At 43.6% G+C, this 23,199-nt stretch overlaps 1 protein-coding gene across 1 annotated transcript; it reads left to right on the top strand.

The window, feature by feature from the left end:
- The first annotated feature begins 4 nt into the window (after positions 1-4).
- On the top strand, positions 5-12,530 carry CUNH12orf74 (chromosome unknown C12orf74 homolog). The gene is made up of 3 exons (XM_012814155.1): positions 5-145; positions 11,046-11,786; positions 12,408-12,530. Exons 1-3 carry the CDS (start codon positions 5-7, stop codon positions 12,528-12,530), a joined length of 1,005 nt encoding a protein of 334 aa, XP_012669609.1.
- The last annotated feature ends 10,669 nt before the right edge of the window (positions 12,531-23,199 follow it).

Raw genomic sequence — 23,199 nt, 5'->3', positions numbered from 1 at the left:
TTGGATGGTCCCAGAGCCTCCAGAGAAGTACATGATGTCTTCCTGCTTCTCATCAGAAGAGAATGGAGTCGTTGGACAAGACAAGGAGAAGACTGCCATCATCATGATGCTTCTGAGTCCTACCACCCCATGCCAGCCTCCAGTGGTGAGCTGGGTCAAAAGGCTATATGAGAATGACCTAATGATTAAGGAGGTCTGGAGACATAGGACCTGGGTTCAATTCCTAAATCCACTTTCTTTTTTTTTGGCCAGGGCTGGGTCTGAACCTGTCACCACCGGCATATGGGGCCAGCGCCCTACTCCTTGAGCCACAGGTGCCACAAAATCCACTCTTTCCTTGTGTGGCCTTGGGGGAATAACTCAACTTTTCCTGAGAAATGGGGACAAGTAAGACTTCCATATTTCCGCCTTCAAGTCTGACTCCCAAACAAGGAAGGCATTAAAGACCCCTGTGCTGCCTGTACCAACTCGGTTTGGTATCACTGCAACTGGGACACAAAACTCAGCCCCTTCTTAGCTTCCATACAAACATACACACATATCCAGTGCACCACAACCACAACCCACAAGATTTCTGGCTGTAGTGAAATTTGCTGATGGCTGACAAAGGAGAGGTTTGCACCCAGTAGTACACGCCACTTCAAATTGAACTTCAGGGTCAGGTTAAACATTAGATTTTTCTGTTCTTCACATACCAATGAGCATCAAGGAACTTTATGAGCCACTTCCTACTCCAAGAAAGCCAACTGTGCCATATACGGCTGATTTTTTTCTACCTACACTCACCTTCCCACCCCCTTTTCTGTCTTCTCTTTATCTTTCCATTTTTCTTCTCAAAAGCACAAAGGCATTAATCTCATGGCCTCATTCCGAGAATCATAACCATTACCTTGGCTCTCCTGGCTACTATGGAGAGCACCATCTTTTATCTACAAATACCTTACTGAGGTGGTTTTCTAACAAAGAAGAGTCATTTCAGCACTAGCTGTTGAAATAATCCCCTAACTGTCTCCCTGCAATTGGATCATTACAGAATCGCTCTGCAACAACCAGCCTTGTAATTGACTAAGCACCTCCTCAAACACAACCACGGATAATAATTAAGCTTGTATCTTTTCTGTTTTCTTTTCCTGTACTTGGTTTTAGTAAAATTTCATGGACTGCTCTTTACCACTTAATTTTACATATATATATAATATATTTGTGCAGAAATGTGTATATATTTGTGCCGAAATGCTTTCTTTTGCTCTTAAAGACAGAAATTTGAAAAGCTATTAGTCTGATTTACACTGCCTTGGAAATCTAAATTAAATTATTAGCCCATAAATATATCAGCAGTTGAGATTATATATATTCTACAGTTTTTTTTTCTAATGACATCAAAGACTGCACAGACATATTGCTAAGTGAAAAAAAAAAATATATTGCACCCTGGGGCGGTGCCTGTGGCTCAAAGGAGTAGGGCACCAGCCCCAGATGCCAGAGGTGGCAGGTTCAAACCCAGCCCCAGCCAAAATCTGCCAAAAGAAAAAAAAAAATGTGCACACCGTTTTTTGTCAAACTATTTTGATATTTTTATGAGTAATTATTCACTATAGCCTGCCCTCACACTGACTATTTGAGATTCTGGAATACAGGTGATCCCAATCAACCTGCTTAAACACCAATTTAGCCATATTTCCTCTTCTTCCCTAAAAGACAGCTTAACACGACAGTCTTTGTTAAATGCAGTCTTAAAGTCAAAGTATACTACATCAAAAAAAATTCTCCTTATCCATGAAATGCAGAAAATAAGAATATAAGTCATTGGTTTTTTTAGACCGTGCAAAAGAGACCCATAAAGTCTTTCCTAAGTTAATTTGATTGAGTTGGGAAGGTGTGAAGGGCTTAACCAGGCACAGAGGGCACTCCCAGGGTTAAACAAAATGTACAGCAATCAATACAGCAACGTCCGCTGAAAGACCGAGGAAATGGAAGTGATCATTTAACTATCCAGTGTGATGTGGTCAACCTTGCGTGCTGACGATGCTTTCACCAGGGAACACGAGGCACAAATCAGTTTCTGCTTCTTGTCGTCTCTAAACTGTAATCTAAAGACATATTCCTTCCTGAAAAGAAAACAAAACATGAAATGGGTTAAAGTGCTCTGTGGTCATAAAAGATGACTCTCTCTTTACACAATGACCCTGGATTGTATAGGAACTAATGTGCATTGCACTTTGAAAAAACTGCACACTCGGCACATTATTTATACATAATGTGACAGTGATTCGTGCCTTCTCTTGCTTGAGAAAGGTTCACGGGTGTCATCTGAGAAAATGGAATCACGTTCCTTCCACGGAGAGTGCTGGCTTTACAGAACAAGCCGGGTTTTCTTTCTTTTCTTTGCATTTTCTTTCAGTCCTCAGAAGCATTTTCAGGAGAGCAGAAGGTTTATGCCTCTCTGCTTCTCGGGGCTCCTGCTGTCTCTGTTTATTTACCTCCTGAAGTCTTAATTCCCTGTTTGTAACACCACGATTGGCTACTGCGGAGATAATTTGGACATAATCCTTGCAGAATTATGACAGGCACAGAGATCACAGGCAAATGGATGAAATTTTACAGTGGGTCCTCAATGACAAAGAAGAACCAAAACCAGGGTAATTTTCAGCCTAATTATCTGCACTATCTTTATTACACTTAAAAAATAAAATCCACACATTTATGTTCTCCTTATGGAGCTTTCGAAACTCATTTCCAAGGTTATTATTGCTGGTATTAACCTCTTCACAGCTAGAGTTCTGACAAAGGAGTCACTTTATGTTGAACGGGGCGAAATGTCTATCAACAGGACTCCGGCACCACTCGGAAATAAATTTTACACCTAAGTCTCATCTCCTCCCTTTGCAAGGTAGAACGTTTGCTGCTGGCTCAGTTCAACAACGGAACGAACACATTCACGTAAGTCTAAGCATTACCGTGAGCCTCTGCTGAGTCTCAAGGTAAAATGCAGAGCAGCCCACCGTGCAGTCCAACAGAAGAAATAAACCCCACCCTGCTGCCCTGGAGTGTGGGCAAACACAGATGGGCTGGTGGAGAGCCAGGGGCAGCCTTAGGAATTGGGACACCTTAGCTGTTCCTGCTTCCTGGGTTTCTACGATGCCCAGTTTCTTGGTTTAATTTCAGTTTTCCACACTGGCTTCTATCCCTCAGTAACACTTCAAACCATTCTTCAGGCCAATCTGACGTCCCCAAGACAGAGTAAAAGGAGGCCATGGTGCTAGAGGCCAAGAACATGTTTTAGCCTAGCTATGTACCAATTAGAAAAACTCAATTACTATTGAAATGATTGTCCCACTCTCCAGTCCAAAACTAGAGGGCAAGACTGTCCTGTAGGCCTTCCAGAAGCAAGCTCTGGGGTGAACCCATGGCAGGGAAATGCAAGTGCCTAGGAACTGAGACCCTCAATCCTATCACCTCAAGGAGCTGAATTCTTTGATCATGTGAGACTCTTTGAAGAAGTATCCCTATCCCCACCCTGAGCTCCAGAAAAGACCATGGTCCAGCCAATACCTTGATTGGAGCCTTGTGAGACTTGGAAAGCTATGCCAGACCCTGACCCACAGAAAGTGTGAGATAATAAACGTGTGCTGTGTTGAGCCACTAAATTCATGGTAAATTTTTATGCAGCATTAGAGAACTAATGCAGGGCCAGGAAAATATTCACATTGGAAAACCATCTGTATGACCACTGGAAATGAAGGATTGGTGCAACTAGAGTCCAGAAATCTAGAGGACTTAATTCTTCTGATAGAGTCTAAGTGGTCCTGGGTCAAAGGGCAATGCTGAAAGCTGCCGTTTTCCTAAGAGCAACCTTTCTGGAAGGTAGAAAAGGGAACTAATAGACCCCCGCCCAGTGACACCTCTGTACCAGTGAAGATGCTTTGGATGTGAACAAAGAAAAGCATGACTCCAAGCATCTTAACAATAAGGGAAATTTAGGAACTTAGGGAAACATAAATGCAGAGAAATGTCTTTCTAGAGTCTGAGAACTGATTCAGCTACTCAGGAATTCACTAAAGCCCAGTTTTGTTTTCTTTAACTTTACTTTCCCTGTCACAATGTCAGATATATCCTACCACAGGCTGCTATAGCCTCAGCAGTTCCCACTGCTGCCTGGGAACTGTTCCTCTTTCACATGTACTAGGAAAAAGAGTCTTTGTCCCAGAATTCTCAGCAAAATCCCTGATAAGCACACCGATTGGCCTGGCTTAGGTCATGTGACCTTCTCTTCCACCAATCCTCACAGCCTGGGGCTTAGAATGTGTGTTTGGCTTAGCCAAGGTCAAGTGTTTCATGGCTCCCACTCCCAGTTCCCAACCCCCACCCCCATAAGACTCAGAAGGGAGGACCATACTGGGAACTTGGGGGAAGCCCAGGCCTTTGGGACCCCTCACTTTCACCATAGCAGCCATGTGGGAAGGCCCCACACTCTGCTCCTGGTAGAAAGTCTCAGAAGGCAGAGGACTGGGTAGGCTGTCCTTGCAAATAAGTGCCAGGGCACACAGCTCATAGGCTGGTTGTGGCTATAGCTGTGCCTCTAGATCAGGTGTTTTTCAACCCTTTTTAATCTCATGGCACACTTGAACTTACAGTTAAACTTCCACAGCACACTTTCATTCCATTGATTAAAAAAAGAGTTAAAAAGAAGAAAAAGATGGCTCAGCGCCTGTGGCTCAAGTGGCTAAGGCGCCAGCGACATACACCTAAGGTGGCAGGTTCAAATCCAGCCCAGGCCCGCCAAATAACAATGATGGCTACAACCAAAAAAATAGCCGGGCATTGTGGCAGGTGCCTGTAGTCTTAGCATCCTGGGAGGCTGAGGCAGGAAACTCGCTTGAGCCCGGGAGTTCGAGGTTGCTGTGAGCTGTGATGCCATGGCACTCTACCCAGGGGGATAGCTTGAGGCTCTGTCTCAATAAATAAATAAGTAAATAAATAAATAAAAGAAAACACATTTAAAAAAGAAGAAGAAGAAGAAAAAGAATATACTTACTGTGCTTTGAACTTCTTTCGAAAATAATTTAATTAATGATCTTTAAAATTTTTCATGGCACACTAGTTGAAAATCACTGAAGATCCTTGTCACTTAGTCTCCAAACTTGCTGAGCAATTAAATTAAATTAAATCTGGTAAGGCCGGGCTAGGTGTGGTACCTCACACCTATAATCCTAGCACTCTGGAAGGCCAAGGCAGGTGGATTGCCTGAGCTCACAGGTTCAAAACCAGCCTGAGCAAGAGTGAGACCCCATCCCTAAAAATAGCCAGGCATTATGGCGAGTGCCTGCAATCCCAGCTACTTGGGAGGCTGAGGCAAGAGAATTGCTTGGACCCAAGAGCTAGAGGTTACTGTGAGCTATGACACCAGAGCACTTTACAGAAGGTGACAAAGTGAGTCTATCTCAAAAAAAAAAAAATTTAAATCTGGTGATTCAACTTCATTTTTCTCATTTCTTCCTTCCAAACAGATTCCATTGGAGATGTTCTGGTATAAAGCCACATGTTACTTTATGGAACCCCGTCTGACCTTTTCTTGACCATAAATCAATGCCAGGCAATTAAGGCTATCAGGCTATCCCTCTATAAGGAATAGCAAATAGAACAGCTATGGGGCCTAGTTAAATAGCTTGCAGGTCCTAAGAATAAGGTAAACAATTCTAAGATGGCTCAGATATTAACAAGATATTAGTCACCTGAAATATGGAATTGTTGGAGTTCCATAACCCTAAAACCTAAAAAGAAGCTCTCATAAAAATCATACTTCTTCAAAACAATTAGAAAGAAAATAGTTTTTTAGAAATCTGCCAATTCAAAGCCCAAAAGTAAGCAAACCAGAATGCCATCTTTTGACACAGACACAATTTTTAAAGAACACTTTTTATTGAAGCAAAACATACATGAACATAAAACCACATGTACATTAAGAGAAGTGCACTGGGCACAAGCTTCCGCTGCGAGAATACACTCTGCTTCCAGCACTCAGATTCGAAAATCAAACCTAAAAGCATCCCAGAAGGGAGACTCTCGACGTGCAGTCACCACCTTCCCCTCAAAGTTAAAACCACTACTCTGACTTCTAACACCGCGGATAAGCTTTACCTGTTCTTGACATTAACGTAAATGGAATCAAAAGTCTGGCTTCTTCTACTAAACCTGATATTTCAGAGTAGATCCATTATAGAAATACATCTATGTCAATGTGTTCATTTATCTGTTGGTGATGGACATCTTATTCAAATGGGTCTTGGGATTCTTTCCAGTTTGAGGCCATTACTTCTCATGCTTCTAGAAGAAATGAAACCCCACCAGCACAATGATCAATAGCAACAACTTTATCCTGTGTTGGGGAGACTATAGGGAGTGGCAGAGACTGTGGTGAACTGGTTGGTGCTAGTCCAATATCATACAGGGAGCCAGTTCTCAGATCCAGTCCTTTGATACACAGGAGAGAATGGGGATATGAAGGGAGTGTGGCCAGATTGATTAATCTGAATAAAAGGTAAAAGAAAACTTACAATCTAAATGTTTCTATAAAATCTCCTAATTTCTAATGTTGGATTAATGTTTTAGGCTCAAATCCAAAGGCTCAGTCCAAAGCTTGCAGCCTCAGATATGAATATTCAGTCTTTAGAACTCCAAGTGGGGCATATCCCAGGTGACCGTCCCCTCAACCAAAACATCCTGTTTGAGAACCACAGAGAGTAGGTAAAAAAATTCTGCCCCCCTTCAGAATGAGAGAGAAACCGCATGTCATATTGAGATGTAAAAGGCCACTTTTGCTGCCAGTGGGGTTGCCCTGGATCTTGAAATAGAAGCTGACCCTCGGGCACCCCCTTTCCCACCCAAAATGCCTCCCTGTCCCCGTCTTCTTGACAGATCAGGTCAAAGTGGCACTATTTTGTCCTGATAATCCTTTGTGACCTTTCTGTAAGACTCTTAATTTTCTTCTTCAAGTTACAACCAGAGGTCAGAAAGTTTTGCATTAGGATCAAATATTCCATCACCTTTATCCCCCTGGAAGAGACAGTCTGATAGACAGTCACCATGCAGGAGGGCGCTGGTAGATGAAGCACGTCATTCTGAGACAGCCTTGGCAGCTCAGACTGTTTGACGCAGGCTCGCTGCTGGCGAAATAGATGTTCCTAACATTTCACATCTGTTGGTGGTAGTGATGGTGCAGTAAGGGTGAGGGAGGAGATTAAGTCATTTTTCAAAGTTCTAAGAAATGGTGTTCTAATGAGACCGACAGGAGAGAATTAAAGAAACTAAAGCAAAGGCTATCACAGTGCCAGCATCTATAAATTAGGCCTTCTTAAATTTTTCCGAAGGCAGCGGTTCTCAAATTTTCATAACTGTAAAAATCTCCTGGAAGGGTTTTTAAAAACATAAACTTCTTCTGCCAACCCCAGAGTTCCTGAGGGGGGGCTGGGGAAGAGAATTAGCCTTTGTAACAAGTTCCTAAGGGATGTTGATCTGTGGGCCTATCTACCCGGCTTTGACAATCACGGACCTTAAGGAGCCTTCACAATAAGTATCTGTAACGATTCCAAGCCATGCATATTTCAGTGAGTTAGACTTAATTAGAATTAGTTTGAATTTGTTCTGATGAAGTCTACAGAAACTTTTCACCACTGCATAAAGATGCATTATCTCTACCTAGACACCCAATACATGTTCTCGGGGCTACTGATCTGATGAGAATGCTGGCAGATACAAATGCTTTTCTATTTGCATTTTAATTATTTCAAAACTAATGCTCACAAATTTGTTCCCTTGTACAGCAATCACCTCCTCTATGATTCAAGGCTTATCAAAGCCACCCATTAATAAAATAGATCAACACAAAATGTTTTCAGGTAGGAAGCAAGTAAGGCTCCAGAGAATGATTCTCACAGCTTCAGAGAAAATAAACTGAGTAGAACCCTAGAACTGCCTCTCTGAACAATCAGCGATGGTTACTGAACACTAAAGGGAAGTAAAATGCCACGTTTTTGCATCGTTTCTGATGACCCGTGCTGGATCAGCCATTGTCACCTAACTACTTCTCCACAGCTTAGACTCCTCACCTGCTTCCCTTCAGGCTTTTCATAAACAAATGACCAGAAAGGTCTCTAAGGAGGGGAGAGGCCAGTTCCTCATTTCAGCTCCTATCAGTGTTGCTTGCACTCAGCCGGGCATGGCCCATTGTCCCAGGTGTGGCACCTGCTGCTCCCAGCCCTCGCCTGGCAGCTTGCTCTGTGCTTCTGCGGACTCTGGGGATGATCAGCGCCCATCTGGACCATGTCACATTCAGCCCCAGACCCTTCCACAGGTAGTCAAGGCAACTTTCAGCTGCTCTCTGGGTTTCCTCCTTGCGCTGTTTGTCCAGATCCTGTTGCTACCGGCTTCTCTCGGTCTCGTTTTGCTGGTCTTTCCAGGTCTAATTAGAATCAGTGAATCATTAATCCATGTGGTTTCATTTCTAGTAGAAGGAGATGGTTTCCCGAACAGTGTGGGTGGGGGCTTGCTGGATTCTTAAGGCTTGGGAGGTCAAAGGCTGGTGACTTTTCTTTACAATGATTATATATTGATTTAGTCTTTTCATCAGAAAGGAGAACAGGATGAACTGCCTGTCTCCTTACGGGAGCGATGAGGCGTAGTCATTCAGAGAGGGCCTCCCTGGAGCCTCAGCCATTATTTCATTTAATTCCTGCAATAAGCCCATGAGGGAGGCTTTGATGCCCTTTTTATAAATGCTGCCCAGAGGCTGGCAGAGAAGTGGCTTGTCCTCGGTCACACGGCGAGTTGGCAGTGAGACTGGGAGAGAAACCAGATCCGTTTACTCCGGCTCAGGCTCTTCATACCTCTCTGCAAACCTCCTCCCAAAGCCCTGCTGTATTTAAAGTTTCTCCGTGTCTGCGGTGAGTCACGTCAGCAGCTGCTATTTCTTGGTTCCAATGTTTACGATACGGACAAATAATACTTCATAACTTAAATCCTATTGGATATGAATAAACCTCCTACCAGACAACTAGAAAGGAAACTCAAAGGTGTATCCTACCCCCTCAAAAGAGGAGACAACAGTCCAAAAAGACAGACGAAGGATGCTGATCTGACCATTATGCAAATGCCTAGGTGAGCAGCTGGAATTTCTTTAACATTGTTGCTGCCTAAAACTTGGACAATCCTCTAAGAGAAAAAAATAACAGAAAGCCCGGGGCATATATCTGCATGAAAGTGCCTGTAACGCTGATGCTCAGCTCAGACACTTGTTTGTGGGGAGAATGAGGAACTGGCCCCTCCCCGAAGCAGCAGTGCAGAACTTTATCAGTGCTCGGAACAGACCTCCGCATTCTTCTCCAGCTAAGTTGACAGCAACCTCTAAAGCAGCAGCCAGAAATTACCCATCTAAAAACATGACTAGTTCAGCCTCACCTTAACTACAGGTAAGTCAGTGTTCCAGCTGGTACGACCCGCTGGCCTCCACCACCCCTGCCCAAGGATACCTGGTGCATTTCAGTTCTGTAACAAAAAATATTCAAGTCAAGCCAACATTAAGAATTTCAGATTTTTTTTGTACATTAGAGTTGTATTGACTTTAGTTGGTGTTTTTGAGCGACTTTCTGGGCTGAAGTCTGATACCAGCTAATTTCATTTGTACGTACACAAAATGAGAGAAGTAAATTCAAAAGAAGTAAGCATGAGAGGCAGAGAGTCCCCAAATCAACGTCATGTTACAACATTGGGCTCCTCCTCCTTACTGATAAGACTAAATCTAAGAGCCTATTGATTCTTTCTACATGAGGTTGTTAGACTTCTGTGTCTGAAACAGATTAAGAGAAACAAAGAGAGAATGGTTGCCAGGGGCAAGTACGCAGAATGTAATGGAAGGAATGAATAAAAATTAGGGAGTACGGTACCAGTGTGGGGCCATGCGGTGCGGGGGAAATTATCAGAAGCTATAGGAACACGGAATAGTCATTGTATTTGGCAGTGAACAACGGTAAGCATAGCAATCATCGTGCTGAAAGCACTGTGAGAGATAGTCCAGGTCAGGTCTCGAGGACAAGGTTTATTGGTATTCAGTAGTAAGAAGAAGTAAGTAAATGGTATACTCAAGGAAAGAGTTCTACTGAAAAGTGTTGTTAATGCAATTAACATTAGATAACACTAAAAAAAATAAATTATTAGCCACCCTCAAAATCTGGCTATCCAAATATGGTCATTCCCAAAGGGTTACAGATGGCCGGGTTAAAACCACTATTGGAGATCCCAGGATGTGAAGGACGGATGTTCCATCTACCATCGTACACAGTCTGAGCCACCTTCCGCGCTGTCCATAGAGATTCTACCTTCTCTCCCACAATCCCACATCTAGTCCTTTAATGAGCCAATGTGAACTATTCTGCAGTAATGGACAGGACAGGCAAAGACTGATGTGTTTCCACATGTCGATAGCGTCTTCATGCGGGAAACTACAGAACAATGGAGCCGTAAGACGCTTCCATGAATCAACTTTGCTTCAGTATGAGAGGAGTTTAATCAGGAACTAATTCCGAATGCGTAGATCCTGGAAATCATTGGGGCACCTAGTGACATCTGGACTTTTCAAACCTGCAAGTCATTTTTCCAAAACATGGGCAAAGATAATTGATACTTCATGTTCCTTGTTCTTATATCCCAGGAATGCACCCAGTGCGTATGTACATCTATACACAGATGCAGACGGTAAGGAGAATTTAATGTATGTTTGATTCCCTCAAAATGGAATAATCAAATGGTCAGAGGAGCTCGTGGTTTCCAAGAAGTGTCTTTAAGTCACCAAAGTTTCTAAAGGCTTTTTTGTTTGGATTTTGGAAGAGAAATTAAATAGAGAGTAAACAGATTTCAATATGCTATTTAGATGGGATGGCTGGTGTCTTGCTAATTATCTACAAAGCATAAAGAATGCTAATGTGACCTGGGCCCTACCTGTCCCCTATGAGGTTTTCCTTGGAAATTTCGTATGCCTTTTTTTCTCACTGCAGTCTTCCTCCTTTGCTACAGATTCCACAGTCTGCTATTCCTCACTAAATATGCAACAACCTGCTTGCAATTCTCTGGAAAAGGGCAAAGAAACCCCGGAGGAAGAACAGAACTTGGGTACAGAAACCGAGCAACCCCAGTGTGATCCAGAGAAGAGCAATTCGGACGATGTGCCCTGGAAGCTTCCGGCAACGGGTCCTCTTAGCTTCCTGGAGAAGCAGGCGTCATCCTGCCCGGTGGTGCTGTGCCCAGACGTTGTACCCTCTCCTCAGCACCCCGCAAGGAGCCTGTCTGAAAGGCACTGTGAGAGCCAGGGCTGGCTGCTCCAGTTTGACCGGCAAGCCCCAGGCCGAATTTCCACCTCTCCCACTCTGAGGAGGTTACGGGGCAGTGGCTGTGGGACGTTACACTCACTGCCTCAGCAAGAAGGCTTGCAGGTGCCCACCTGGGGAAGCTGGGGAGAGTCTGTAGGCTGCACACATTACCTGTCTAAGAGTCTGCCTGGACACCCAGAGGCTCCTCCACACTCCCTGTCGTCCTGGAGACTTCGCTCTAAACTTCCTTCAGACCCTGAACAGACCCTGGATACAGCTGACTCATTCAAGCTCCAGACCAGGCCCACTGACCAGTGCGTCCTTCCTGAACTTCAATCCACCGACAAGGAGTCTCTTCACCAGGCCTCTCTTCCGGGGCAAGAAGCCCACTCACCACCCAGACCCACGCTGCGGTGCCCTGGTCCTCAGGTGACAGAGCTCTCAGCCCCTGCCTCTCACTTAGGGGTCCACAAACCAAACTAGGTTTCTGGGGTTACCACGTGCCCCCAAAGGCCAAGATCCTGTGATAGGAGATGGTAAAGAAGTCACTACCAAGGGAACACATACTCTCAAAAAATTTTGGCTCTCAGGTTAAAAGGGTGTAGCAATTTAGGGAGGAGATAAAACAGAGGTCCAGCTCACTTTCTTCTAATCCTTGAAGGCACTTTAAGAAAGGGCCCACCTAGTAGTTCAGTGGTTAGAGTGTCAGCCCCATGCACCACGGTTGGCAGATTCAAACCTGGCCTGGGCCTTTTTAACAACAACAACAAAGGCCCACCAAAGGCCAGACTACCAAAGATGTGCCCGGCACTGGACCATGTTAATAGTGGCCTCTTGCAAACACGCTCCATATAAAGACAACCTGCTGGTAACTGGTTTAAAAGGGAGAGAAAAAGCCAATTATACAAATTTCTAATCCTTCCCTCCCCCCAAAACATCCAAAACATTTTAACTAGGAGAGTGAATTGTTTCTCCTTTCAAGATGTCTGCTTTAAAATTTGAGATGGGTTTGAGCAAAACTAACATGTATGTTTTTTTAATTTATTACAGGGAGAGGAATCACGTCCATCCAGGTATGTATGCAGCTGTTTTCTCCAGTGTTATGACATCTATTGGTGTTCATATTTATGTCTTTATTTCTGTGCTGACATAACAGATCTGATGGTGTATTGATCAGTGCACTTTGTCTTATAACACCCAAGTTGTTCTTCACATTTGTAGGTGAGACAGTCTTAGTTTCAAGAGTCTCCTTTAAGAACACAGCATCCTGGGGGCTAGGGTATGATAGTTGTCATGGCTTTCGATTTGAATTGTCAATGCCTTGGCCCTGTGGCTTAATTAACATCCACTGCGTAATAGGTTCTGTCTAGCAGAGAAAATGGAAAGGCCAGAAATATCTAACAGCTCTTCAAAGAAAAATTTAAAGGACAAGAATAAAAAGGAACGAGGTGTCCTGTTTAAATCTAGGGCGACTTTAAAAATGCCTGTTATGACAGACTGTGCCCTTATCTAGAATGAAGTGGACTGTGTGATTTCAGAAACCAGCTCTGAACTCTCGGGATGGCCCCCCAGGTAGAGACTGTGAATTTGCCATCCCTCCCATGTATGAATGGATCTTTTCCTTGGCAGCAAGGGAAAGATCCGTGCTCAAGTTCACCTCCCTCATTTGTGAGATTAACAGCAAGGTCCTCATTTCATTTTTTATTACTAGACCTCAATTGTCAAGCAATAGTCGGCTGTTCACAGTAGAAGGGACGATATCTACCTGTACATTCTAACCCTACTTAGCCTAAAAGTATGAACAAAGGTAGAAGGTTTTTACAAAGCCATGGAAAATGCAAATTACTGTGTTAGCGTATCAGTTAGCAAGTCATCCTAAAACCCTTAAATAACATCTTGTCATTGTGTCTTATCAATCTATGTGTTCCCTGGGAGTTGATCTAGGCTGGGCTCAGCTGAGAGTTTCTGATCCCCATGTCTCTCTCATCCTGCTTCTGGGACCAGAAGGCTCCTGCAATGGGCATGTTCTTCTTACAGTGAAGGGAGAGGCCCAAGAGGATAAGTGGAAACATACCAGGCCTCATGGAGCCTGGGCTCTATCTGGTCCAAGTTTCTTGGCCAGGCCAAGTCACTGGGTTGAATCAGAGTCAGGGAATTTTGTGTAACCAGCAGCAGAGAGGCGCACTGAAATGTTATGTGGCAAAGAGAGTGGACACAAGGATTAAGGAACAAGTGGGGGCCCTTAGCACAAATCGGCCATGGATACACAACAGAAGAAAGCTCTACAATCACAGCTAAATCAGATGGGTCCAGAGAAAGTGAGAGAGCATAGTTTCAAAGAAAGACAGTGACATTTGTTGGAATGAGATCACACAGGGAGTAACAGGATGTTTACAGATTTTGTTCTTTACCCTAAGAGCATGGAGAAAACATTAAACGGATTGATACAGTCAAGTGGATATAAGGCAACGGTTAAAACCTGTGGGTCATGACACTCTTTATAACAACGAAAATGCATTGCGGCATTAGGAAGGTCGAGAACCACTGATGTAAGGTATACACGGAATTTAGATGAGAGTGGACTTAAGTAAAATAATTAGAATCTTCTTTTTTATTTTTGGCCATTTTTGGCCGAGGCTGAGTTTGAACCCACCACCTGTGGCATATGGGGCCGGTATCCTACTCCTTTGAGCCACAGGCGCCACCCAATAATTAGAATCTTTAGGTATGAGAAGTTGGTGAGCTAATCTATGATGAAAGAGACAATGGAGTCAAAAGGAAGTGTCTCAGCACAAGAAATATTTAGGAGATGCAATAACCCAGACTTTGTGAATGGTAGATAGTAAGGGGTGAGGAAAGGAAATTGTCAAGAATGACCTCCAAGCTTCTGGCTTGTACAACTGGGTAGCCATTCGTTGACTTATGTAAACTTGGGAAAAGGAGGGAATTATGGGTGGATGGGGCGTAGGTCTTTACTTCAGGTGTGGACATATTGAGTTTATAATGGAGCATCTGACTGGATGTTCTGAGTAAGTAGTTGATTAGTTAAGGCATCAGGGATGAATACACTGTATATATGTGTGAGTATTTAATCAAAGAGTGTTTCCTAAGACCGGTAAACTCTGGGTCCAGCTTTGATTATTAAATGGGCCATCCGATACAAAGGCTAAAGCAATGGGATGCATCAGACCATCAGCAAAAGATGACACGGGGGTAATGTTCACTGGCGTGTGGGATCTTTGCGAGGAAAGAACAGAAAGAGTCTTGGTAATTTAAAAGAACAACTAGGACAAAGAGATAGAGGTTTAATGAAAGTGTGGAGTTCCATAATCTGTCATGGGATTAGTTTTAAGAAAGAAAAGACAGCTGTGGCATTCCACATGTCAAAATCACGTACTACAGTTGAAGATTACAAAAAGTGACATTAGAGGTGGGAGAGGAGGTGATTTGAATATCTTGTATCTAGCGATGACTTTGAATTACTCAATATGATCTCTTTAGGACCTAGCATAATTCATAACACACAGCAGGCGATGAATAAAGGAGAAATTAAGTAACAGAATCTATGAGCTAATATTTTAAGGAGACATTCTTACATTACTACTAATTGCAAGAAGTAAATAGATACTTCCCCTGCTACTCTGCTCCCTCCCTCTCCTCCTCCTCACTCTCTGCAGTCTGTGTTGCAGTAGCCATTCAAGGGAAGTGGGCGCATGAAATAGCTGTGTAATTTCATAATGTTAGGAAAAGAGCCCTGTGCGAGGCCTTAGCAAGAGCTCAAAAACATTATGCCTATTTCACTGTATAAGCCAGAAGTGAGCAAACCATGGTCCCATGGCCGAAATTCAGCCCACCGCCTGTTTCTGTAAACAAAGCTTATCAGAGCACACTGATGCCCATTCATTTGTACGTTGTCTGTGGCTGCTTGTACACTACTAGGGAAGAGTTGAGTCATCATAAGAGACTGCCGGACCCACAAAGCCCAAAGTATTTACTATCTTGCCCTTTACGGAGAAAGTTAGCTGAGCCTTGGTGTATGCAATTAAGTAATGATTGCCTGGGTGGCCACCAATCATAACCATCTTTTTTTGGCCTTGCAGAATAGATATAAATTTTTTTTCAAAAATATTGATTCTTCTTTTATTCTAATGTTTATTTAACACATGGCCTAACAACTGGGCAGGTTTGTGTAAGTGAGAAAAGGCTTAATACTCAGTTGTGAATCAGCTAAGTGGTAAACATTTGTTTCTAGGTTTTTCTTGGTGATCTTTTTTTGTTGTCATTTCCTCTTTTCCTCTGTAAGATTCAACTCAATTCACACTAACTCTGGACCTTCTCCCATCACCAAAATATGTCTCCGGGGGAAAAAAAATCTTTATAATTCATTCTTACTAAAGTGTGAAGGGCATTAGGCCTAAGGGATATAAACTCTCCTCTTCCCAAGTAGAACCAGTACATTCCTCCCTTTTGAGTTTCCTGAACCTTATAAAAGTCTCCATGGTACTATTTAAAACACTGTATTATGTTTCTTTTACCTTCATCCGCCTCCAGAATCAAAACCTTCCTGAAAGCAGAGGCCACTTCTTATTTATCTACGAACTTCCAGCTCCCAGTACTCAGCTAGAATCTACCTCCCAAAATATTTACTGAAAAAAAAGATGAAGGGAAGAAGGAAGACAGGCAGGCAGGTAGACTGCTTGGGTTACAGTGTCTCTTATCTATCCCCCTTGTATTTGCATTTTGACAAAGGACCTGGTTTGAAGCCAAACAGTGAAGCTGCATTAGTGGGATTTTAAACATCAGGGGACAAGTGGGGGAGATTTTATGTGTACGAGACCCTCCTGATACCCCTTCAGTTTTGTTTTTACCAAAAGCTGTCCGTGCCGCTTAATTTTCAGATCAGCCCTGACACTGAGAAGGGAAACTTACATACCACTGTTCTATGAGAACATAGACTGAATTTCCAGGGCTCAGACAGAAATAGGAAAACATTTGAATATATCCAAATAAGCAAGTGGGAGCACCATTAGCCTGATGTTCAAATGATGAGATATTTGAAGGTTTATCCTGTGAGGAGAAAAACAGACAAAAATACTAATCCCAGTAAAACTTCCCCCAAAGTCAGAGTCACCTGGGGTTGCTGTCAGGCGGCAGCATAAGGTGAAGTTAAAAGCTATTGGTGCCTGTAATCCTACCACTCTGGGAGGCCGAGGTGGGTGAATTGCCCTGGCTCACAGGTTCCAGATCAGCCTGAGCAAGAGTGAGACCCTGTCTCTAAAAATAACCAGGCATTGTGGCAGGTGCCTATAGTCCCAGCTACTCAGGAGACTGAGGCAAGAGAACCACATGAGCCCAAGAATTTGAGGTTGCTGTGAACTGTGATGCCACAGCACTCTACTGAGGGTGACAAAGTGAGACTCTGTCTTAAAAAACAGCTTTTGGAGTCTGACTGCCTGAGTTCGAATCCCATCTCCATTTCTCTTGGGTGACGTGATCTTGGGCAAGTTCTTTATAATAGCTCCAAACTTCAGAGTCTTCATCTCTGAAGTGGAGCAGCTAATACAGTCATGGGCTGCATACTGACATTAGGTCAACAACCTGTGCATGGAGCATGGTCCCATGTGATTATAATATTGTATTTTACTTTGGCTTGGTGCCTGTAGCTCAAGCAGCTAAGGCCCATCCAGAGCTGGTGGGTTCGAATCCAGGCTGGGCCTGCCAAACAACAATGACAACTACACCCAAAAAATAGCTGGGCATTGTGGCAGGCATCTATAGTCCCAGCTACTTGGGAGGCTGAAGCAAGAGAATCACTTAAGCCCAGGAGCTGGAGGTTGCTGTGAGCTGTGACACACTCTATTCAGGGTAACAGCTTGAGGCTCTGTCTCAAAAAAAAAAAAAAAAATTGTATTTTACTGTGTCTTTTGTATGTTTAGATATCTTATTCTCTTTCTTTATTTCTTTTCTTCCTTTTTTTTTTTTTTTTGAGACAGGAGTCTCACTCTTTTGCTCTGGGTAGAGTGCCTTGGCATCATAGTTCACAGCAACCTCAAACTCTTAAGCTCAAGTGATCCTCCTGCCTCAGCCTCCTGAGTAGCTGTTACTATAGGCACCTGCCACAACACCTGGATATTTTTTCTATTTTTAGTAGAGACAGAGTCTTGCTCTTGCCCAGGCAGGTCTCAAACTCCTGAGCTCAAGCAACCCTCCCACCTTGGCCTCCCAAAGTGCTAGGATGACAGATGTGAGCCACCGCACTGGTCTATGTAGATATATTTTAGATAGCTAATACTTATTATTGTGTTACAATTGCCTACAGTATCCAGCACAGTAATGTGTACAGCTTTGCAGCCTAGGAGCAATAGGCTATATTGTATCTCCTACACTTGTAGATGTAGGCTGTATCATCTAGGTTTGTGTAAGTGGTTACACTCTACAATGTTTGCACAATGACAACATTGCCTGATAACACGTCTTGGAAAGTATCCCCATCATTAAGCCATGTGTGACTTGTAGTATCCATCCCACGAGCCTTTTAAACTGATTAAATAGTACACCAAAAATAGTAGCTATTGTTATTTGTAGAGACCATGCATTCATTTACTCCTCCGTTTAGTACTTCCCACGTATAAATCATTGAATTACCTTTCTAAAATATTCTGACCTCAGAGTGAAATTAAATGATGGATTGCAGAAAGCTCATCTGCTGTGCCTGAACATTAGGTTCAATTCAATATTATACCCTCCATGGACTTTTATTTATAACCTATTCTGTGCCTAGCACCATCTATAAACACTAGAATTACTGGAGGGAGAAGACTCAGTGTCAGCTCTCTCGGAGCTTTAAAGCTCATTGGATTAACTAAAGGCTAATAGATGATCTATTTTTAATAAGGCAGGAGACTGGGTCTCTGGGGACCCTCTTGATCTGGGCCTAGCAGGAGGGAGCCCTCGTGCTGTTTTTCCACCAGCAGCAGCTCACCTAGAACGTAAGTTTCAGGAAACAGGACTTTGTCTTGTTCATTACCATATTCTCAGTGCCCGGAACTGAGCCTGGCACACAGTAGGTGCTCAATAAATGTTTAAGGCAGGATAAAGAAAAGGAAAGAAGAAGTTGATTGGTTAGCTAGGTTTTGACGTCCCATGTAGCGGAAATTTTATGATGCCCTTTTTGTTTTACATATTTTTACCTCCAAGTATTTATTTGGTTCCCTCCAACTGCATTAGCCCCGCCCCCCCACCTTCCTTGCTGTTTTGTGATCCTCTCTGGAGTGTACTGAGTGTTTGCGGGGATTTATATCGTTAGATCCATTGACTCTTGTCCAGAAAAGACAGTAGCCTACAAAGAAGGTGAGAGTTCTGAGCAGGTTATCAGCAGCTACCATGGTGCTCTGAACATACCTATGTTCAATAAATGCTACAGATTGACTCAAGGAGTGCCAGCACAGGTGTTCCCACACCGGCAGGGCTCCTGCTCTGTGTTACAGACCAATCTACTGGGGACAAATCTTCCCTGTTCAGTTTACATTTATGAAACAGCCGCCATACAGCGGGTTCTGGGCAGTCGAGGTGCCTCACCCTCTCTGCCTTCTCATTTGGATTTCCAGTAAATGGAACATTGGGATAGAAAGCCGGACTGGAAACTATAGACAGATATACAAAGGAACTTTCCCAACAACCGTCTGAGACTCCTAATGGAAAAATGTATCCTGAATTTAACCAAGAGAGCTGTATGGCTTGATAATTTGCAGGAGACTTGTCATTTCTCTGTTGATTATTTTTTAAAGAGATGCTTTTTTAAAAATGTTACTGGTTCTTCCTTTGCTCTTCCTGAGTAATTACCGGTAGTTACCAGCGAGCATTCCAAATTGCACTCCATTTCTTGCATAGGGGAAAACACTGTGATTCTTGAAATAAAATGCCTACATTTTTAGTCAAGGAATTGCTAAAAGGCTGCCCGCTGAGAAAGGCTACCCTCACCATGAACCTTTACTATCAGACAAGGGCTGTGATTTCTGAGGAGTCAGACTTGATCAGCCTGTCTGATCAAAAATAATAATAATAACAGGCAACATCCATAGCAAGGGAAAAGATAACCTCGGGTGTGCCTTGTCCAAATTGTAAAGCCTTCAATGGGATGTTCATGGCTTTAAGACACACTTACACCGTAGAGTAGTTGGACCCCCCACGTTCTCCAGCATTTTTATTTCTTCTTCAAGTTTGCCCCTGGGAACTTAAGGCCAGCAGTCCTTGGTTTAAGACCCTTGCACAGTAGGCATCTCATTAAAATGGAAATGAACTATTGATCGTATTTCTAAAAATGAATGATGCTTCTTCTGAGATTTCTGCCAAGCTAAAGTTCACCACATAATCACCAGCCCCACCGTGGCCGCTGAAGGGGAACATGCAAGCCTTGAGTGTGAGCCCCGAAAGTTATATCAGGATGGACGAAAACAGCCCCCCTCATCACACTCATTTTCCACATAAGGAGATGAGGCCCCCCAGGAAGTGACTTGCCAAGGTCACACGTGAAGGTCACGGTTGGAATCTGGGTCCTAAGTCAAGGGTCCTTGCCACCTGTGGTACTGCCCCCATATTAATTTCCTGTGGCTGCTGTAATAAATGACCAGAGACCACGTGGCTGAAACAACAGACACGTGTCCCCTCTCAGTTCTGGAAGCCGCTAACCCTAAGTCACAGTATAGGCAGAGCCACAGTCCCTCTGCAGGACCTAGGGGAGGACCTCCCCTTGCGTCTCCATCCCAGGGGTCCTGGGCTGTGGGCATCCCTTTCATCTCCGCCTCTGTCCATCTTTATGTGGCTCACTCTCTTCTCCGCCTCTCTTTTCTGGGTGCCTTTTGTAAGGTCACTTGTCATTAGATTTAGGGTGCACCCACTAGAATGATCTCTCAAGACCCTCAACTTAATTACATCTGCCAAGACCCTTTTTACAAAAAAAGGTCACATTCATATCCTTTTGGGAGGGGGGCACCATTCAAAACATTATACCCCCCTTTACCTCAAGTAATAACCATGATTATATCCATTTTTTAAAACTCTCTGTGCTTTAAAATGATTGATAGTACTGTTTCCTCTTTTTCTGCTCCACTAGTCGTTTGGGAGTCTGCACTGCATATTTGAATCGTGAACTCTGGCTCTGTCACTGACTCAAACAATGCAGCCTCAGGGGAGTTCCTCATCCATCCCTCTAGTCCCCAGTTCCTCTGGTCTAGAATAAGAACGGTAATTTCCATCTCATACGGTGCTTATGAGAATCAGCATGAGGATTCCCATAAAGTGCTTAACATAGGGTCTGGGAAGAATCACTTCTCAGTAAATGCCAGCTGATTTTAAATTAGAATATTCACCCAGACCCATCTATTGCTTGCAAAATGTATACACTGAACGTCCACTGGGGAGACACATTTCCAGCAGCCAGAAACTTTTCTGGCACCCTCCCACGAGAGCAGCCTCACTGTTGAGTGTTAACGCCTGGGTGTGCGGCCTGCTCAGGGGTGGGGGGAGAGAATTCTCTGGATTCTCTGAATTGTTGCTGTCCCAGCCCACACATGGACCTTCAGATCTTCAGAAGAGGACAGAATAAGGAGACGTTCTCTTGCCAGAAGGGAGAAGAGATTATTCCAGCCACCATGGGACTAGTCCCTTCGGATCTGACCAGTTTGGAGCAGCACAACTCAGGGTTAGTGAAAGTGGCTGTACTGTGGCTTCTAAATGTGGGGTGGGGAGTGAGGCTGGGGGTGGGGTATCAAGCCCTGGGGAGCTGCATGTCTGGGTCAGGCAGGCACCCAGTAATACTACAGTCCGCATCCAGAGTTTGTCCCGAAGCAAAGAGCCAGACTAGCCAAGCATCAAACCCACCCCCTCAAAAATATGTATTTCTCAAAGTTGTCTAGTCGTGTTTTTCTAAACAATTGAAGGGCAGCAGGAAGTTGTACTATATTTACACAGCGACGATGGGTTTTGCTCAAATATTTTCCATTTATTATTAGTTCATTAACTAGCTTAATCTTCCCTGCCCTCTTTTTTTTTCTGGGTTTGAACCTGCCACCTCCGGCATATGGGGTTGGTGCCCTACTCCTTTGAGCCACAGGTGCCGCCCTTCCCTGCCCTCTTTACACAAAACCCCCCTACCCCACATGGACACCTTTTTGTTCAGGGGAGGAGGGTAAGACTTCTGAATCCACATTACAATGATTGCTTCCAGAGGATAATCAATCCAGAATTAGACGCAGTAATTCTACACGAATGCCACTTTTTTTTTTTTTTTTTGCAGTTTTTGGCTCGGAATGGATTTGAACCCGCCACCTTTGGCATATGGGGCCACTGCCCTACTCCTTGAGCCACAGGCACCACCCATGGATGCCACTTTGTATATGAAGCAATCCTAATGTTTAGAACAGCCGAACAATACACCAACTTGGAACTATAAACACACCCCTCTACTCATTGCAAGATCTAAATTGAATGTCATCTGAACTCATTACAAACTCATTACTAAATTCAATGTCATCTGCGTTAATATCACTAATCCAATGATCCGAGCAACACTGACTGACCCAGACTTGGGTCCTTTCCAGAATACCCAGAAATCTAGTCCAAGGCCAGGCACGGGTGCCACAGAGGCACATTTGCGCCACCAGTCTACATCTCTTCACATTTCTAACCATATATGTTCTCTCTGATTGCTTTTCTAAGTCTCTGTATGGCTACAACTGTGGTTCTTGATGTTTTTATTAACCCACACTCTCTTTTGATGAACAAAATAATTTTCTGTCACAGAAACTCTATTACACCCTTCCAGAGGCACACCTGCCCTTCCAGAATGAGCATGGCTGGGTTTTCAACACCAAGGCAAAAAGCCAAGGTCATGGCTCAAGCCCTGTGCAAACCACTTATCTCCCCTCTGCTGCATATATGCACATTCAAGTCCCGCCCTGATCTGTGCTCCCAAATGGATGCATTGTGTCAGAAAGTATTCCAGGCAAAGGGAGAAATAAATGGATGGGGGTCATGTAACCAACCACTTTGGGGCTGGGGTTGATGAGTGCAAATTTCATTTTGCTTCCATAGATGCATAATTATTCATTTATGATCTAGAATGGAAAACAAATTTCTTTGAGGACTGTCCAGTGTTTTATCCTATAGGTCAACATAGTCTGTTTATTCAACAAGCCAATCTGAATACCTGTTCTACATCAGCTTCTAGGCTAAATGATTCGATTCTGCACTATATAAGACCTAGTATAAGTCAAGGAAATTATTATTAAGAGACAAGGTAGGGGTAAGCAAGGGGGGAGAAGAGAGAGAGAAATTAAGCCTTCCTGAGTGGATCAGAAAAGACTTCTGGAGGAAGAATATCTAAGCAGGAATTTGGAGAGAACATGAGTTTGCCAAGCAGATAAAGTAGAGATAGGCGGGCAGATGGGAACTACCTGTGCCAACGCACGGAGGCGTGAAGTGCAGTGTGTTTAAAGAACAGTACGAACACAGCTAGCTCTTACCAGGGTACACATTCTGTGGGTGTTTGTGTAGGGAACTGACAAGGATCAATCACTCTGAGTATGTGCAGGATCAGTTAATTGCTTCATTTAGTTAAATGTTTACTGAGCTTTTGCTAAACAGAGGGCCTTAGACCAGGAGTTGGAGATGGGGGTGCTAAGGAAATAAGATATGAATCTATCACACAAAAAGAACCTTGTGAAGTAAGATGCTTCCCAGAAGGAAAGACAACATCAGAGGATTATTTCATTCCTTTGCATTCATCAGGAATAATGGATTGAGTTCTAAATTAGCACCTACCAACGTACATGTTAAGACATGT

The sequence above is a fragment of the Otolemur garnettii genome, unplaced genomic scaffold (assembly GCF_000181295.1).
Source record: "Otolemur garnettii isolate 467f Iridium unplaced genomic scaffold, OtoGar3 scaffold00007, whole genome shotgun sequence".
Taxonomy (NCBI): Eukaryota; Metazoa; Chordata; class Mammalia; order Primates; family Galagidae; genus Otolemur; species Otolemur garnettii.
Note: the sequence above shows the minus strand (reverse complement) of the source record. Positions and strands in the feature narration are given on the sequence as shown.

Excerpts from the sequence above, each read along its gene's own strand:
- CUNH12orf74 (XM_012814155.1), top strand. The coding sequence starts at position 5 with ATGGTCCCAGAGCCTCCAGAGAAGTACATGATGTCTTCCTGCTTCTCA. Across the intron at positions 146-11,045 it reads CCCCATGCCAGCCTCCAGTG|TCTTCCTCCTTTGCTACAGA; the intron begins GTGAGCTGGGTC and ends TTCTCACTGCAG. Across the intron at positions 11,787-12,407 it reads TGCGGTGCCCTGGTCCTCAG|GGAGAGGAATCACGTCCATC; the intron begins GTGACAGAGCTC and ends AATTTATTACAG.